The sequence below is a fragment of the Zootoca vivipara genome, chromosome 3, assembly GCF_963506605.1.
Source record: "Zootoca vivipara chromosome 3, rZooViv1.1, whole genome shotgun sequence".
NCBI lineage: Eukaryota > Metazoa > Chordata > Lepidosauria > Squamata > Lacertidae > Zootoca > Zootoca vivipara.
The window spans coordinates 84,990,600-85,010,481 of NC_083278.1; the positions used below are offsets into that span (position 1 = coordinate 84,990,600).

Sequence of the window (19,882 nt, forward strand, 5' to 3'; positions counted from 1 at the left end):
AACCCCGGGATGTTCTAGCGCCCGTTATTGAACGGGCTGAAATACACTAGTACTATATAATATATAATATGGTCACATCCACACTCTACCTTTAAAGCGTGATTATACCGCTTCAACAATAATGAAGAATCCCAGCAGATTGCTACTGGTGCTGGGAACTGTAGCTCTGTGAGGTCAGCACCCTTAAACTACAATTCCCAGAATTCTCTATGAATTCGGTTAAATCAGAATTACAGTACTTTAAATGCATAGTGTAGATGTGAGAAGTTATTATACTTGACAAGTTATTACACCAGCTAGACTGGTGACTGGGAGAGGCCGTCGGGACCACATAACACCGGTCCTGAGAGATCTACACTGGCTCCCAGTATGTTTCCGAGCACAATTCAAAGTTTTGGTGTTGACCTTTAAAGCCCTAAACGGCCTCGGTCCTGTATACCTGAAGGAGCGTCTCCAACCCCACCGTTCAGCCCAGACACTGATGTCCAGCCCCGAGGGCCTTTTGGCGGTTCCCTGGCTACAAGAAGCCAAGTTACAGGGAACGAGGCAGAGGGCCTTCTCGGTAGTGGCACCCACCCTGTGGAATGCCCTCCCACCAGAGGTTAAAGAGAACAATTACCAGACCCTTAGAAGGCATCTCAAGGCAGCCCTGTTTAGGGAAGCTTTTAATGTTTGATGGATTTCTGTATTTTAGTATTTTGTTGGAAGCCACCCAGAGTGGCTGGGGGAGCCCGGCCAGATGGGCGGGGTATAAATATATTATTATTATTATTATTATTATTATTATTATTATTATTATTATACTTTAATTTCACTAGACAAAGTATACAACTACAATGAAATTAACAGTCTGCTTCCACTTCCTCCCAGCAGAATAGCTCGGCAGACAGGTAGATTCTGTATGTTTATCTGGTTATTTTATTTCTCTTAACACCAATGCCGGATGGAAAACCTTGCTTTGAGGATTTACTATCTCAGTGATTCTGCTACTGAGTAATACTATATAAAGGAATATGTTATTCCCTGTTGCTCTCTCCCATTGTCTGTCATATTTTGTTCTCCTGAAAGCTGAGGGTCATGCCGCAAAAGCTTAAGCCCACATACAAGAATCCTGAAAATCTACCTTAAAATACTACCTACCTTCAAACAACCTCAGGCAAGAGCATTTTAAAAAAGTGAACCAGCAACTCTAAAGAAGCTTATCTGTAGACTCTGAAGGTTCACATGGATATACTATTTCAGCTTTAAGTTCTGGTGGTTCTTCTCTTGACTGTGTGACAGCTGTCAGCTTGCCAGACACTAGTAAATCTTGTTAACTCGAGCACCGACAGCCCTAAACTGAATAAAAGAATCACAGAATTGTAGAGGTGGAAGGGATCCTGAGGATCATCTAGTCCAACCCCCTGCAATGCAGGGACGTGTAGCTGTCATTCTTGACTTCACCCTCCAAATAATGTAACTATTATTTATTAATCATTCCATCAAAAGGTGCAACAAAAAATACACACACGTGGGCAGAACCTCAAAGGGGGTAATTAAATCAATAGGCCACACTGTTCATATCATAACAAGTGTAATGGATTTATACTGTGGGATGGTAAGACTTTGATGTTAAAAGAACATGGGTCGAATGAAAAGTTTGGTTTTACATGCTCTCTCCACCTCTGGTCTCAAGGAAGAAACAAGGTTTTGCTGATATGTCAGAACGAAGGAAACTAGTTCAGTATCAGTTTCTTATAACAAGCCGGGATCATACCCCAGTTTCAAATACAGTACTGCACTGAACTGAAATCACCATTTAAGAAAACCACAGTTCTTCAGGTTCAGATGTAATGGGGAACTGCGGTTTGTTCAAGAGCTGAAATAAAAGCTTCCTGTCTTGCAGCCACACAAGATAAAGGGCACAAGTGTGAGAGTTAATAAATTAACCTGTAAAAGAAATAAAGATGTTTGCTGATTAAGATATTTTGTTGTCAGGAAAGTGATGTCTATGTGCCAGAAATCCATAACCTATCACAAGCCTAGATGACTTAGAACTCCCAGTTTCAGGAGAAGGGAGAGTTAAGATGTCTCATATGACAGGATGAATTCAATAATTTTGTGCCAGTTCCGAATATTCACAATGCTTTCCATTTTTATAGCTATGAAGAAGTGCTCACTCTGTTATTCAGCAGAGGCCGTGAGGAGCTAGAATCAGTTACAAGCCAGCAACTCTGCAACTCCAAACACAGATCAATAAGGCAACACTGCCTCGTGAATCAACTGGCCCATTTAAAGAAATCTGACCATTTACAGATTATCAAACTTTAAAGATTACTGAACCATTAAAAGAGTAACATCACATATTCTTAGGTACAGAGCTAAGTTGTTCCGGTTTTTTAAAAGTTTGCACCCACAAAGCTAAAGTGTGAATATGACAAAGAGATGTTGGGAAACACTTGGTAACAAATCCTGGTTTGTTGCTGTAGCGTGTGTGAAACAGAGCCAAAGCAAATTATTAGGATCAGTGAACGCAGCTGTTATGTAAAGGACACGAATTCCACAATACAATGTTCAAATAACTCTTTTGAGGTTTCCAAGCCATTAGGATTTCACAACTCTTAACACTTTCCTTACACTGACAGTAATAAGAAATAGGGAAGTTTAAATATACTCTTGTTTTATATCTGTCTGACTATGTACTTATCTCTCTTTTTTGACACATCTGCATCACTGCAACCTTTCTTTTCATAACCATGTTTTCAAAAAAAAAAAAGTCTCTCTCTGTCTCTCTCATCCAAAAATAATAATCAACTCAGGTGGCTGGGTGTCAAAAAGACTGGCGCCAAATGAGCCTACTGCCGGGGGGATGGGGGGGGAGGGGGAGGGAGAATGGCGTATCAGAATGCTTGGATGAACCCTAAAGTATCCAGAAATACAAAACAATTTTTTAAAAAAATCCAGGACCAAACGTTCTTAAACATCATCCCATGGAACATATTCACTGGCATCCTGAAGACATTAAATGTTTTCAGTTGGGGGGGGGGGGACCCAGACAGATAACATTGTGAGTAGGAGGAAGGAAAAATGTGTCTGTATCCTGGAGGCAGGCATAAAAGCACAAATGGTACCCTGGACAGGTCCCACTTGTGATTTTTGATCTTTTTAATGCCCTGAAACTCTTTAAGGATATTTAGAGAGGCACACATCTCGTTAACAATTCAAGGATACTGAACGTGAGGCTAAAACAAACACTTCTACCTATGCTAAAAGCTCTGGTATTATCAAGGTGCCCAGACACAGAGAACAGATGTTTGCATGTGCACACACACCATTTCATGGTAAGTTGTATTATAGAAAAGTGACGTAAAACATTACACTCCAAGTTGCATATAATTCTGAGAGTTAGCACGCTAAACCACTAAAGAGTGTTAAGTGGAAAGTCTCCAGTTCATCTCAACCATAAACGATGGTTTGGTATAGATGCAACGCTGCCATGGTTAAGGAACTGGATGCATCTCATGAGCTTCTGTGTTCCCCCCTCTACCCTCTCATTATGCCTCCATTTCTATTTTAGAGCTAACTACAGCTGGTATTACACCTACACTAACATTTTTGTTAATTATAGTAAGAAGCAGATTTACAGACTGCGGCTTGGGCTCAATATGGCTAGCAAAAACACCAGGGCAGATGCAACACCCACAAAGATTAGGTTTCAAACTTGAAGGCATAGAGACTTATGGAGGAAAGTGCTCCCTCAAATACATTATTTACAATCTTGCATCCACTGTGTTAATGCTGGACTATTGAGAAGTAAAGACTGCAACATATCACGTGAATGGAAGGGATACAACTGATACACAGAGAAATACAGGGCGTTTTCTTCTCATTTCTTTGTGGTGTATAGACATTCTGCCACTGTAAAGTTACGTCATCTCTTTCTTAGCCTGGGGCTCCTTGCTTTTAAACTAGTTTCAATGTGATTTACAAGTTGATTGTGAAAAACAGGTCTGAGGCCAAGTTGAAACAATACAGTAGTTTTCTGCAGAAACAGCAAAATGCCCGCCATTACTACTGGCAGAGAAAGGTACTGCCTAGCACATAGTCTGATGGTCCAACTACTACTTTTTAGCTTCTCACCAAGACCAACATTTTTGGTCACCACTGATCCTGCCCCTCTCCTGAGAAGGAGAGGCAAGATTTTGTTTGCAATTGAAAGGGCAAGAACCCACTCATCTCTCACCCAAACAAAAGATGTGCTTACCACTGAGAAGTGCATATGTGGAGTCCTAGAAGGGTTCCGTATAGAAGTCAGTGAGGAGGGCAGTGGGTCTCTGTATAATCTGTCTCTGTTGTAGAGGTGAAACCACCCAGAACAAGGGGTGGGCATTTGGCTCCCTAACCTTAAAAACATTCCTGAGGCTAGGGAGCCAAAGCTGGCACTTGAATGTGCAGAACCAAATGTGATACTGCTGGCTGGAGGCAAATCCTGCCTCCTACCCTCAGCGTCCTCAGTTGGGTGCGTGGGTGGGGAAGGGCATATTTTGCCCTCCTACAACAGTTTAGATTGCTGTATTTTGTTTCACTTTGACCCACACAGGTTGTGGCACAACAATTTACCATATTGACCCGAATATAAGCCACACTTCTCCCCGCTCCCAAATTTTGACAGTGAAAAGTTAAAATGCGGCTTATATTCCTGTCCTTACATTGCCGTCAAAGTGGCACAGCTGCCCCCCTCCAGGAAGCTGCAACAGTGGGCAACGGTGTGCCACTCATAGCTCCCAAGCCACCCCCGGGAATTTTCTTTTGCCCCCTTCAATTTTAAAGATGAAGCTTATTTGTGGGTGCGGCTTATATTCGGGACAATACGGTAACACGAATCCAGATCTTTGCAGCATATTTTAGTTTCCTGATAATGCCAACATGTGGGAGAACTCTGGAAACTGTTGCTCATGTGTAGCACGCATTAAAGCATGGGGAAAAGGATTAAATTATCCCCTTTATTTTCCTTTATTGGGTTGGTTAGAACTATCAACACACAAGTCCCATTCCTTCTGGACTTGTGAAATGAAACCATAGCTTTATGTATAAATAAGCCACTAGAGAAAGTCAGTTTCCGAGAACAAGCTACTCAGCTTTCTGAGGGAGATAAATTTAGTGCCTTTCCAACCTGCTGCCAGGAGATCTCAGAAGCTCCACACGTGTATTTATGCACACAGTGCATAGGAATGATTGCTGTAGTGGCATTTGGGGAAAAGATTAGAAGTTGTCAAAGTCATGGTTAGGCTACCATTACAGATACGAACCAAAACAGAAGCAAAACAAAAAAGTTTGTCTGTATGAATTAAAGCTATCTAAACAATTATTACAGTTAACAAAAAATATTACCATGAATTACACATAGCATATATTCAAAGTGACAAATTTAGCTGAGTTATCTCTCTGCCTGATTTTCTGAATAGCTGTTTGGTAACTTTCAGCAATAAGTTTTTTCATGCCACAAAGTGGATGCCTCCAATAGCTAATCATTGTACACGATATCCCGATGTGAAAAAATATTCATAGAGGCTGCATAAAGTAATAATAATAGTACACACACACACACACTTATATGGTGCATATTGTTAAAAAGACTATCGGTACCTAATGGCTTTTAGCATGGCAGCCAATATAGACTCCCAGGTTCATGAGAAAGTAGAGCTTCTTATGGAATGATATAGTCCCATAAACAATCAATCTATACATTTTATTGTAGGAACTTTTTGACCCTGACTATTATAAGACCAATGAAATTACATTGTAACTATGTTTACACTGATTAATGTTTAACTCATTCATAGATAGGTTATTTATATGTTTCGATAACCTATTGTAATAGCTAATTTAACTTAACATTTTCAGTACTGAAAAAAAAGAAAAGAAAAAAGTCACTCACTTCTAGGTAAGTGGATACACTTTGTCAGTTCCATTGAAGATATTGTGAGTGATGTACAGTAAAAGATTGCCTTGCCTTGACTATTAGGAATATATAAATAACCAAACAATTTTCTGCATTAACTTCTTGTTTTTCTTTTCTACATTTCAACCTAGAAAGCTCTAATATAGAAATGTGTGCTCTGCACTTTTTATAGAACATTTGGTTAAGTGCTAACAAAGTAAAAGATAATATAGTATAACATGTAACCACTTGCTTTTAATTGTCCCCCAGTTCTTTCTTATCTGTACATGCAATCCAGATTACCAGTGCTAACCTGTTGGGGTTAATTTTGTTTTGTCTCCAAACCTATTCCGAATCAAAACTTAACTTTTCAGGTAGAACAGAGGAAGGGTCTCCCTCAGAAGGTGGTGGTCTGTCCTTCACTGGATATTTTTGAGCAGAGGTTGGATGGCAACCAGTCCTGAATATTTTAGCTGAGATTCCTGCATTGCAGGGTGTTGGACTAGATGGCCCTTGAGGTTCCTTCTGTGGTTAATTGCTAGTAATAAACAAACGAACAAGGAATAGCAATGAAGATGAGGGGAGAAAGTTGTTATAGCAGATCATATTAAATTATTAATTAATTAATTATTATTATTATTGCAGGAAGAAGTTAATGTAAAAGTAGCAAGGAGACTGGGTTAAAAAAATGGCCCGAGGGTGACAGAAACTGAGTGTGAAAAAGGAGAAGAAATTACAGGAGATGGGTAGAATTCACCTGGAGATGTATGGGTGGGAAGAGAAAAATATGTAAGAGAAAGTGTTTCTACTTAACAGCCTCTGGATGAGCATACCCTGCCTTCAAAGAGGAGGCTGTCAGTACTTCCAGCGCAAGTATCTCTACTTCGAGGAAAGCTGAGCTATGGAACTTCTTGCTGCAAGGGAAATGTTGTGGCAGAGAATTTTGCAATTCCCAAAGTTGGATCAGATATCAGTAGAAACTGATGTCACTAATTATCAGTGGATTGTGACAAACTATCTCCTTCTGCCACCGTTTTGTGATTGACTCTGCCCCTGCACCACCATTTTTTGACTGGTGGGTAATTTTCATCCATTTCCAGAGGGCCCGGGGAGGGGGAGGGGGAGGGTGTCTGTGTATGTGAAGTTTAAGGACCCTTGTTCCAGAATACTTGCGCAATATTTCACTGTGCCATAAATTATACACAGAAATCATTCAGGGACTTTAAAACTGCACACTTCTCTTATCCAGAAAACATTGGTGGAATTACAGTTGGAAGGGACCTCAAAGTTTGTCTAGTCCATTCCCCCAATAAGGCAGGAAATGTTCTGCTACAACATTGCTGATAGGGCGCCATCTGCCTCTGATTAAAAATCAGGAACTTCATCCTAGGAAAAGGTTTATTGCATTTGGAACCTGTTTTGGGTTTGACTCCTTCGCTGCCCCCACTCCGCAAAAGAGAACATTTATTTCTTGCCTCTGTGTTCTCATGCTGCATCTTAACCCTGCCCTCTCCAGGCTCAGCATACCCAACTCCTTAACCCTTTCACTAAAAAAATAACTTCCCACCACGCCATCCATGCACGCTTGGCTGGAACTGCTCAACCTGCTTCAGTTGAACATTCATCCCGATTTCGTTGGCGGGCAGATCACGCGAGGCTGCAATCAAACCCAAAAGTCCGATCCGTGTGGGGCTTGCTGCGCAAGACCTCTCCAACACAGACTTTAAATCGCGCAACTTGAAATGCGTCGGGCGCGTGCCTGGACCCCACCTGCCCACAGCCTGGAAGAAGTGCCCAGGTGAGGAAGATCACACACAGGGACAGTGACTGAAGGGGAAAGAAACGCCCCTCGGCCTACTCCCGAGTAAACACGCGTAGCGCCGCAGTCACCCCCCACTTACCTGGGAGGAAGCGAGGCCCGCAATGAATGCAGCAGGCAGGGCTTATTTTTGAAGGATAGTGTGCATAACCCCTCTCACCCACCCACCTGCCCCCTCCTCTCTCCTCACCTCCGCAGAGGCTGAAGGCACCGCGAGCGCCTGCTGCTGCTTCTGCCGCGCCGGCACCCCAGAGCGGCAGCCTCGGCCAAGCGTGGCTCGGAAGGCCCTTGGCAGCTGCAGCAGCAGACACCGGCGCGCTCGCTGAGTCCTGGCGACGCCGAAGGCAGCTGCCATGGCTCCTGCCAAGCCGAACTTGCAGCAGCAGCCGCTGTTTTCCCCTCTCGCTCCGGCACCAAACTCAGAAAGATACACACACACACAGCGGCGCCGATCAGCCGGCCCGGGCACAGGGAGGAACGGGACGTCAGAGCCCGCAGCCAATAGCGACCCAGGACGCCTCGATAGGCATGCTGGGATTTGTAGTTGGTTCGCTGCGTGCCGCCTCATAAACTCTCCCCATTTGACGCAGATGTGCTGGGCCCGGCTGAGTCGGGTGCGAGTCTAAAAGTCCCAGGAAGAGACGCTATAAGGGAGAGTTTTCTGCAGAGGCGGACTTCTGGTTTCTGAGAGAGAGAAGAGAGAAAACTTACCTGATTTCTGTCTGGGGTTGTTTTTTTTTAAACTGTTCTCCGTGTGTTTATTAGTAGTGCTTCCAAAGCAGGACTCGAGGGTGGGGGGCGTCAGAGGCATAAATCCAGGGCTCTGCTGAGCAGAATGAGCAAGGAATAATAATGTTGTTGCAAGCCATCCCTGTGTCTGAGCGGTGTGAGATTCCAGGGCTCCCGGCACTTGCCCAGGGTTCGGAAACGAGGCACAACGGAGACGCAGTGGTGTCTTTGTGATATTCCTGAGCCTCTGATGGAGGGGTTTTCATTATTACACCCCAAGAGGCTCCTTAGAATCGAACTGCCAGCCCACATTGCTCTCTCTCACACACCCTTTCTCTAACTTGGAAACACAACTATTTTTTCCCTCTTGCTTATATCAGGTGAATTGCAATGGGCCTACTGCAACTCTGACTACCCAACTTTCTGGCTGACGCAGTCTTGCTGATGGGCTTTCTTAATGGGTCATTGCCTCTCCCTTTGTTCTCTTGGTATCCCATCTCTCCAGGTGATTGTGGCATCAGAAAACCAGCCCGTCTTATATTTCAACATGGTTTATATTTTAACATGCTAATTTCAGCATTTGGCACCCAGGGATTAGAAAGGGTGTATGTGTGTGCAGACATTAGAAGGGGTGTCCAGACATGCAACAAATTTATAACAATACATTTTGCAGTCTTAAAAAGTGTGTGGGGAGGGGGTCACGCTCGTTAAGAGCCCCATTAACAGTGGATTTTCTAACAGCACCACTTATCAGCCATCTGAAAAGCATTTTCAATTTGAGCTTTCCAAATCCAGGGATTATGAGCTGACATCAAAGGCACTGAAGCTTTCCCTGTCCCTGGAAAGAGAAAAGTTTCACTTGGTAAATTTCCCCCTGTTTGGCAGCTTATAGGGTGGCCAGCCTTATTTTTAAGCATTTTGATGATGTGGGCAAGGCAGATGGCAGAGCCAAGGGTGCTCCTGCAGGAACTGAGCCAATTGGAAACAAAAATAAACAAAACAAGATTTGCGTTTGCTGCTGTGACTGGTGCGGGCAGATGAGGGCTGAGTTCCAGTGTGGGATGGTGGAGCTGTGCAAGGCAGTGGGTGGGAAAGCAATGCCAACAGATGTTGCTGATAAATTTCCACACTGCTTAGCTCTCTCTCTCCTCCCTCTCTCCCTCCCTCCCCCCCCTCTCTCTCTCACACACACAGAGAGAGAGAGACTTCTGAACTCAACAGAGCTGTCAGATGAGGGCCAATCATAAATGAACAACCACATCCTAGGCCAACCCCAACCTCTCTCACCACCAAAGGAACACAAGCAAACAAAAGAGAACCTACACAAGCAATGCTGAAATCAAACACTACATATATTAAGTAAAATAGAAGCATCATCACCCAACCTCCCCCCCCACCTACCTCTCTTCCCCTCTTCTTCCCAATGCATAGCTACCAAGTTATCCCTTATTTTAAGGGATTTTCCCTTATGCTGAATAGGCTTCCTCGTGAGAAAAGGGAAAACTTGGCAGCTATGTCCCAATGTCTCAACAAATAAAACTGATTTGTAAAAATGATGAATGGGAAAAATACGAGAGAGACATTGCACATACTTTTGTAAATCAAGAAACCTTTAATAAAAAATACTTTAAAAAACAAGATGGGGGCAGTGGCTGCTGCCCATTTGAACTGGTGGAACAGAGGCAAGGCAGTTAACATTAGACACAGCCGCTGTCTCTACATCAGGTGGTTGTTTGCCTGAATCATAACACATGCTCCTACTTTCCTTATTCACCTGACACAGTCCCTGTATTTTGTCATCCATCCTTTATACATATGTACTTAGCACATGCATGAGCCCAACCACTTGCTATGTATTAGAGGATCTGAAATGATGGGTAATTTGTGCCTACATTCAACCATATAGTTCCCTTAGGACATGTCAAAGTATATGTTTTTTTGGGGGGGCTTTTCAGCCTGTGGGCCTCATGCCTTTCTAGAAAACCTTCACTGAGCCACATGGAGGAACCAGAGAGAAAAGTGGGCAGAGCAATGGAAAGAAAGAAAACAGAAAAAAATATTCACTATTTTTTGGTGGGAGCTGCCACCCTCCCATAATTCCTTAGGGAACGGACATGAAGTTTCCACAATTAAATGCTGGATGTCTGATACACTTTCTGTTCTTATAACAGTTATAAATTTTGTTTTAGCATTCATAGCTTGCTAAAATGTTTAAGCCATGTGTAACCTAGTCTACAATCTAGTTTAACACAGGATTGTTGATTCCATGTCTGAAGAACAAGCTTACCTTCAAATGAATGGAATTTGTTGAATTGATAAGTGAGTTAAAAACACTTTTGTTACACACCATTGAAAATATTTGCTGTGAAAATTCAATTAAATAATGCATTTCTGCAACAGACTTTAGTTAAGTAGTCACCGTAGTAGTGGACTGGATCGTATTTAAATATTGGATCTACAGTGCAAGCATATACACATGAAATCAAAAGTAAGTTTCATCAAGTTCAGTGGTGCTTAGGTAAAGGTAAAGGGGCCCCTGACTATCAGGTCCAGTCGTGTCCGACTCTGGGGTTGCGGCACTCATCTCGCTCTATGGGCCAAGGGAGCCAGCGTTTGTCTGCAGACAGCTTCCGGGTCATGTGGCCAGCATGACAAAGCCGCTTCTGGTGAACCAGAGCAGCGCACGGAAACGCCGTTTACCTTCCCGCCGGAGCGGTCCCTATTTATCTACTTGCACTTTGATGTGCTTTCGAACTGCTAGGTGGGCAGGAGCTGGGACCGAGCAACAGGAGCTCACCCCATTGCAGGGATTCAAACCGCCGACCTTCTGATCAGCAAGCCCTAGACTCTGTGGTTTAACCCACAGCGCCACCTGGGTCCCATTTTCATTTCAGTGGCACTTACTCCCCAGTAAATGTGTATATGGTTGCAACTTAAATTACTTTGTACAGCCTACTCAAGCTCTTTCATGATAGCCAAAAGGGCTAATATGAAAGCATCAGTGGCAGACCCCTCTCCCTCTCTGATAGATGCACATTCATTAGACCATGTGTAGAGTTTCTTATATCAGAAGGATTTGAGAAAAGCTGCAATCCATAAAACATTTTGACCTTATATATGTAGAAGTGCCAATGGTCATACCATGTAATATTTAAGAAAGATGAAACTGTAACAAACATCTGTGAGCCAAAGAAGCCCCTAGCCAGATTCTGCAATGAATAAATAATTCAACTAAGATTCACATTTTATGAAATTCAAATTTAAATTTGTGTCTGGGGAACCTGAAAACCCAGCCTGTGTTCCCTCCCCATTTCCATTTTTGAAATTAAAGAAACATTAACCATGCTTAAAGGCTGCTTAAAAATTTAGTACTAATATTTAGAATGCTGTGATTTCAACATCTTGTTGTAATGTAAGATTTGTGTTGAAGTGGGATTCAAAAGTTGATTTCCAGCTGTGGAAAGGATGCTGTATTTCCTCTGTTTCCCCAACCAGCAGGAAGAACACAAGAACAAAACCACCCAGCTCTTGACAAGAGCCTCTTGTGTTTTGGTAGCCATAGAGCTGTCATACTAAATTTCCCTTTAATAACACGTCTTTCACATGACATTGAATGCACTTCATGTGGGAGGAAAGCTTCAGAGCACTGCTGACATGTCGTTTGAGGAAAGGAGGCAGAAAGGAGAAAACTGACTAGGGTGGAATACATTGATTTTCCTCTCGGATCAGCCATATACTTAATCCAACCACTCCTGATAACAATGAAAGCAACTCAGAGCCTCAGATCTGTTGCTCTCTTGATATAAACTGGTTAACTTCTGCTTAACTCTAATTTAAATCAGGGATGGAGCACCTGTGGCCTTCCACATGCTATGGACTCCAGCTCTCATCAGCCCCAGCCAGCATGGCCAATGGCAGAGCCAGCCTGGGTGAAATGCTGCCTCAAGTGGCAGAAGTGTAGGAGGTGGCGCTCTGCATCTCTCTCTCCCCCCACCTTCCGCTACTGAGCGGGCAGCAATCTGGCACAGAGAAGCCAATTGAGTAGCAACACTTGGAGGAGCACCCAGGCTCCTACCAAGTTCGGCACAAACCAAGGGGTGGCAGTGGCAGAAGTGGGTCATGGGACACGGGGCCAGGAGTCACCAATTCCCATTTCACCACAGATTGCCAACCCCTTGTGTAAGCAAGCAAGCAAGCAAGCAAGCAAACAAACAAACAAACAAACAAACAGGGTTCTACACCAGTCAGGTTCATCGTTCTTTTTTAAATTATCCAAATCAATTCCGGATCAGAGACTGACTTCAAAATATAGTTTGTCAATCAGTTTGGCCACTCTGAACTTGTTTTGAACTAGTTTAGAATATGTCATATGGAATCTAGATGAATTCAAGGACCCCACTATAAACAAATGTCAATATTGTTTGCAGTTGCAATGCATTTCCAGTTAAATAAACTACTATGAGAAATAAGTAACTTATGGAAAATTGTGTTTTGATATGCTAGTTCAGCCTTTGCCAATTTGGTGCTCTCTAGATGTTTTAGACCAGGCACCCCCAAACTTCAGCCCTCCAGATGTTTTGGTCTACAACTCCCATGATCCCTAGCTAACAGGACCAGTGGTCGGGGAAGATGGGAATTGTAATCCAAAACATCTGGAGGGCTGAAGTTTGGGGATGCCTGTTTTAGACTATAGCATCATCCCCAGAGAGCACAGCTATTGGTGAAGGTGCTAGTTCCATGTATGACTAACACTACATCCTGCAGAGTTTTGTCAATTATATGGAGAACAGAATGAGTGCTGAGTCTCCAAATATCTTTCCCACACTGGCTTGCATAGCAGAACCGGAAAATATAATTTGAGCTCATTTCAAGGATTTTTGTTTGTTTGCATGTCACTGAAGAACAGCAATCACGAGGCTATTTGATAAATCTGTGACATGATGATCCCATTTGCAATTCTGTGTATAGTTCTGGTCATCCCATTTAAAAGTACTAATATTGAATCAAGTGATAACCAGCAGCCAAAGATAGAAAAGGCATGTTTAATACATTGAGGAGGGAAGGAATGTTGGGTGGGATAGCAAAGCTTGGTTCTTTGACAATGACTTATTCCTCTATCCCAGCCTTTGAGATTTCTCACTGCATTCCTTATATGCCTCTGAAATTTCACAATGCATTTCTTGTGTACCTTTAAGCCTCTTTTAGCAGCTGCAAATTGCAGAAAAGAAAGCTGAATAATGAGCCCAATATTTAATCCTTTGCTTATCAGAGGTTGCCAACCTTCTTGAGCCAAAAAGTGTTGTGGGTACTGCTCACAAAATAACTGCTGTGGGGGCATAGCATAACATAATGGTTGTGGTGGGTGTGTGACATAACGATCACTATGTCTAAAAGAGAGGGGGGGAACCAGGGACTCAGCTATACAGCTGCAAATAAAACGTTTTAAGTGTGTTTTAAGTGCAATATACAATGTGACACTAGATGGGGATGGTGAGCCTTAAAGAAATTCCAATGTATTTTTAAAAACTCGTTTAAAAAAAGAATGGTTTTTATATGTGTGTAGATTCCACCCAGGACCACAAAATGGTGTGGCCATGCACTCCGCCCCAGGGAGCAGCTTCATCAGTCACCACCATGCTTGCTCACAGAGAGAAGCTCTTTGCACTTCTCCCAGCTTCAGAACAAATAGAGGGGTGGGCATAAAATCCTGGAAACCAATAAAATGTGGGCAAGGGGTGTCTTCAATGCAGGGGTTGCTGAGTTAGTCCAAACGGTAACTGAGCAGGAAGAGCAAATAATCTCTTGTGTCTTGTGGTTCTTTTTTGTACACCACATTGGCAACGCCTCATTTATGCAGAGTCACAGAATAAACAGTCTTCATATAAAATAACTAGCTGGCCAGGCCACACGTTGCTGTGGCTCATCCCTGTGATTCCCCACCCCCACCCTGTCCCGATCCATGACCTATCCCGTCCCCCCACCCCCAACCCATACCCAGGTGAGTCCCCACCTCCATCTGGCCTAGTCTGTAAAGGCAAGCCTCCATTCGGCCTAGTCTGTAAAAGCGAGCCTCCATTTGGCCTAGTAGCTGCAGTACCAGTGTAGCCTCCGATAGAGGGCCAAGGTTTTCTAGCTGTGTTCCTTTGACGTCCACTGAAGGGTGCTATTCCCCCCCCCATAAAAATGCCGTTTTTACCTGTGATAGGTATCCTATTTCTGTAATGTAAGTTTATAACAACACCCGCATAGTGGCATGGAATGTTGTGTCCAAATTTGAACGCAATCGGTCAAGCGGTTTCTGAGAACTGTTCGGTGTCACACACATGCACCCTATATATATATATATATATATATATATATATATATATATATATATATATATATATATAGTCCATAACATAAGACATAAACGTTATTTATAAAATAAATAACAAGTAACAAGTAACTATTTCAGGGGAGTAAAGAAGCTATCAACTTCTTTTATTAGCTTCTTTTTATTAGCTTCCTAAAGCATGAGAGTTCAGGGGGCCTGGCTGTCTTTTCTCACTTTCTCTTGCCGTTGCTTTGGATTTGTACAGTGAAACAAACACCATGTCCCACAGTGGCAGAGGTGTGTGACAGGGCCAGTTACACAATGGGAAAGCACATTTCCAACTCCGTGTGAGCTGTCATTCCAACCTTTCTGTTGCGGCCATGACGGTAACGTGAGGAGAAAAGGTCCTATTGTTCACAGGCCTCCCTTGAAGCGATTTCGTGTGGTGACTGAAGTGACTCTTATACCACTGTCTATGGGAGGTGATGGAAATGACATGCCCCAAATGTCACCCCTGCAGCAGTTAGACTGGGAAGCCTAATGCGGTTGTATCTGTCTGTCTATCCACACACATATACACACGGTGACTTTTATCGACGGGCCTAGCGCTTTGTTTTACATTGTGTACCATAGTACACAATACCACTTGCAGTCGTTCTGCTTCAGCCACAATAAAAATACATATGTGAAATATATTTGCCCTCTAACGGAACATAGCAATTATTCCATCAGTGCAAAATTCACTTTCTTCGTATGCTTTCAAGTGTATGTTGTCCTGATTGCCACTCTGGGCAGGATTCAACTAATGAGTCCTATCAGAGGAAGCCCTGTGCAACGACTTCCGCTTGCACAAGGGGGCTTTGCCCCTACCCAAAATTGGCTTAGGGTGGGGTGGAGGAGGTCAGGAGAACCCTCAGAACAGCTCACAGGGAGGAAGGGGGGTTTGCTCCATCTGGCAAGCCAAGCCTGATGGATAACCAGCCTCATATAGCCAACATGCTTAAGTCGAATTAATAAATGGGTTAACGCCATAGAGTAAGCTTTCCTGCTATGCTTAGGTCACTCCCATTCATCTTGGATGGAAGGTGTCACAGGCGCGGTAGCGGCTACTCTAGAGTAAAGACTCCTCACGACGTTGCCTTTTCATGCTTTTATTCAGTGCAAACTATTTACAGTGCAGAGTCCGTACTATGTACATGTTGTCAGTCTTGGTCAGAACCTCCGAATGGAGATTCCCGCGTTTTCCTCCAACAAAGTAGCCTGGGAACATTGAATCTCCGCCCCCGGCACTTTTTGCGCAATTCCAGGGTCGGCGGAAGCGGTCTTCTGGTCGCGCTTTCCCTGCTTCCCATTTCCTCTCCTGAGCGGAGCAGTGGCTCTGCTACCCTACCTGAGCTGTGTCTTCTACTTCCTGATTCCCCGCTAGAGACATCCCCCTCCCCGCTCACACTGGCGCTGGGAGATGAGCTTGTGCTCAGGATGGGAGGAGGCTGTCTGTAGCTGCTCTCCCTCACAGAAGGTAATTAAGCTTATTATTTCCCTTCAGTCTACCCAGGAAGCTCAGTGTGTAAAGAAGTCTGAGCTGGTTGTTCCAAGCTCAGACTGCATGGCTTTTACAATCCATTCTTGTAGTCCTATACCAATACAGTGGTACCTCGGTTTACAAACACAATTGGTTCCGGAGTCTGTACTTAACCTGAAGCGAACTTTCCCATCGAAAGTAATGGAAAGTGGATTAATCCGTTCCAGACAGGTCCATAGAGTACTTAAACTGAAAATACTCAAACCAAGGCGTACTTAAACCGAGGTATGACTGTACTTTAGGAACTTTCACCACTACAACTAAGCAAAGTTTTACTGCATGTGTTTTATGACTGCTGTATGGAAAAGCACATGGATCTGACCATTGAATAGTTTGTACGTAAACCATTTTTGACTTGCCAAATGTGCTCTTTTTCTATGCTAGGGGAAAAGAGGAACTCTGGAAGGAATTTAGAAGAGCATATTTTAAGGTCTAATAGCCCGTATTTCCACATTTTACATGGTTGCATATTCCTGTGATTTTTTAATCTCTGCTGTGGTTGTCTCACCAAAGAGAAGTTGCCCCAAACTTGGATCTTGGCACCCAGGAATTCTCCTTTGGTACCTATTTTTCCCCCTTGCCACCAACAGAACAATCACCTTAACACAACGTTTTATACTTCCCTCTGTCTCGATGCTCATTGATCAAAAGGAGCAACCGTTTTGTAAATAGTGTATATCACCCAGATGTGGCCAGTGTGGTTCTTTAGCCCACCACATAGGGCTCCCAGTCAGTTGAATGCTATGTCTTATTTCTGGGAAATGTACTGAGTGGAATTGAAGATCTGCATTTATTGATTGATTGCCCTGTTTCCAGAGCAATCAGCTGCTAGTCTCGCTCTCTCTTTTTCTGGGACATGAGCTGTATTTTTGTCTTATGATGGGAAATATACATAATTACTTTCTGCCAAATATAAGTACTTAAGGTTGCATACCTCACCCCACTCAGGTTGCTACTGCCTGCTGCCAGCCCACGATCCTCTGGAGCCTGAATTAGCCCTACTGTAGATCGCCTGAATGTGGTTGTTGTTTAGTCGTTTAGTCGTGTCCGACTCTTCGTGACCCCATGGACCAGAGCACGCCAGGCACTCCTTTCTTGCACTGCCTCCCGCAGCTTGGTCAAACTAATGTTTGTAGCTTCAAGAACACTGTCCAGCCATCTCATCCTCTGTCGTCCCCTTCTCCTTGTGCCCTCCATCTTTCCCAACATCAGGGTTTTTTCCAGGGAGTCTTCTCCTCTCATGAGGTGGCCAAAGTATTGGAGCCTCAGCTTCACGATCTGTCCTTCTAGTGAGCACTCAGGGCTGATTTCCTTCAGAATGGATAGGTTTGATCTTCTTGCAGTCCATGGGACTCTCAAGAGTCTCCTCCAGCACCATAATTCAAAAGCATCAATTCTTCAGCAATCAGCCTTCTTAATGGTCCAGCTCTCACTTCCATACATCACTACTGGAAAAACCATAGCTGAATGTGGTGCTGGTGCATAAATATGTCTCTCCCCACCTTCTTTCCTGACTGGAAGGATTGCCGTGGTACCTCTGCTTCTCCATTAAGCCCCACTGTTGCCTGGCTGGGGTTTGGATTGAATAAACATGTAGATGATTGCTTGTCTCAGCAAAGCAACACAAATAAATCCTTTATTCTCTAGAGGCTTGAGCACCATGTAAACATGTTACTTTATTTAATCCAGTCGTTCCCTACGGACATGTAAATTATATTGTACATTCAGAGATGTTTTCTGAGAGGTATGACTGACTTCAATTAAGGGAGACGCACAGAAAGCTGCTGAATGAAGTCGGCATGGGAGCTTCATGTGTCCGATGAAGTGCACACAGAGTATAGACTGATACAACAGGGTGCAATACCCCAAAGTCCTTTCATTTGCAAGGCTCCAAATGTCTAGCTATTTCGGATGCCATGTGGCACATGAGAGTAAAATAAAGCTGCAGTTTATTACTGTAACTCACTTTCTCTCCCAGAAATTCCCTGTTAGCTTGGGAACAGTGGGGTTGATGACGGGGAAGAATGCTAGGGCTCCTAACATAATGTGAAATGCCTTCACTTTGTCAGTTCTATGTTTTCCAAAAGGAGGTGCAAAGGAGGGAGAGTGGGCAACGGCCAGGATTTATTTAACAGAAAAGAGGGAAGCAAGCAAGAGGAACAACTGAAGACAGTATGTTGTTGTTGTTGTTTAGTCGTTTAGTCGTGTCCGACTCTTCGTGACCCCATGGACCATAGCACGCCAGGCACTCCTGTCTTCCACTGCCTCCCGCAGTTTGGTCAAACTCATGTTCGTAGCTTCAAGAACACTGTCCAACCATCTCATCCTCTGTCGTCCCCTTCTCCTTGTGCCCTCCATCTTTCCCAACATCAAGGTCTTTTCCAAGGATTCTTCTCTTCTCATGAGGTGGCCAAAGTATTGGAGCCTCAGCTTCACGATCTGTCCTTCCAGTGAAGACGGTATGTACTTGCAGGTAAATCGGTAAATCACAAAATAGAATCTGGAGTCCAATGCCTAAGTGAGCCATAGGTGAGAAATTCATTTCTTAGGTCTGTCTCTCACTACAGTTGTACCTCGGAGGTCGAATGGAATCCATTCCAGAAGTCTGCTTCCAAAGCACGGCTTCTGATTGGTTGCAGGGAGCTCCTGTAGCCAATCAGAAGCCGTGAAAGCCCCATCAGATGTTCAGCTTCCAAAAGAACATTCAAAAACCTGAACACACACTTCTGGTTTTCAATCGTTCGGGAGCCGAAACAAATGAGTTCTAGGGTGTTTGAGAACCAAGGTACGACTGCACACATATTCCTATCTCCTCTCTTTCCACCATGGTGACTTATGAAGTCACTCCCATCCCATTTAATCTACGCAAAGTAGGTGACTGGCCCAAGGTCAGTATACTTTGTGAAGATTTTAAACTGGTTATCCTCGGTCCTAGTCCAATACTGTAACCAGTACCACACAATGCTTGTTCCTTGGGTGAATTTGTTTAATCAAATTGTACATGAGGGATATTTCTTGGAAAGTTTCACAAGATGTGCAAGATTTCCATATAGTATCCCTTCCTGAACTGCCTCAAATACAGCTATTGTCCTCATGTTCCAAAGCAGCAAAAAGCTGCTTAGCAGCTAGATGGAGACATTGGCTTGTAAATCGCCTCTGAGCCGTATTGTTTTTCCTTCAATTTACACATACTGAGAAAATTCAAGTGATGCCTTAAGTAGGTACTTAATCATTGGCTCAATTATACATTATTAAGAATTTATATACCTCCATGGAGATCTCTGAAAAAGGGTAAAAAGGTCAAGATAGAATCGCAATGTGTTTTTATTCTGAAGACTGTTGAGGGAGTTGCGAACTGTGGTTGCTTCCTCAGTGTACTAGAGGTCTCAGAAATGAGGTGAGGCCCAGAATGACCCAGGGATGACACCTTGTTCTATGGTGATGAGTTTTCTGATGTGTAAAGGGAGAGGTGGAATTACTGTCCCTTAGGTGCACTGGAAATTGAACCTAGGGGTGCCC

At 43.6% G+C, this 19,882-nt stretch overlaps 1 protein-coding gene across 6 annotated transcripts in view; it reads right to left on the reverse strand.

Moving 5' to 3' along the window:
• The window catches only part of MOCS1 (molybdenum cofactor synthesis 1), a 36,029-nt gene extending 27,826 nt beyond the window's left edge, over positions 1–8,203 (reverse strand). The window contains exons 1-2 of one of the 6 annotated variants that reach the window (XM_035108122.2): positions 7,930–8,203; positions 6,288–6,458 (exon numbers count right to left, since the gene is read on the reverse strand). Coding sequence is in view for 4 of the 6 variants with exons in the window: in XM_035108121.2 (XP_034964012.2) it covers positions 7,930–8,094 (165 nt within the window). In the remaining 2 variants the exon portion in view is untranslated. Of the gene's footprint in view, positions 1–6,287; positions 7,905–7,929 lie in introns of those variants that run through there. The other 5 variants (XM_035108121.2, XM_060272953.1, XM_035108125.2 and 2 more) reach the window with 5 other exon arrangements.
• Between the last annotated feature and the right edge of the window lie 11,679 nt (positions 8,204–19,882).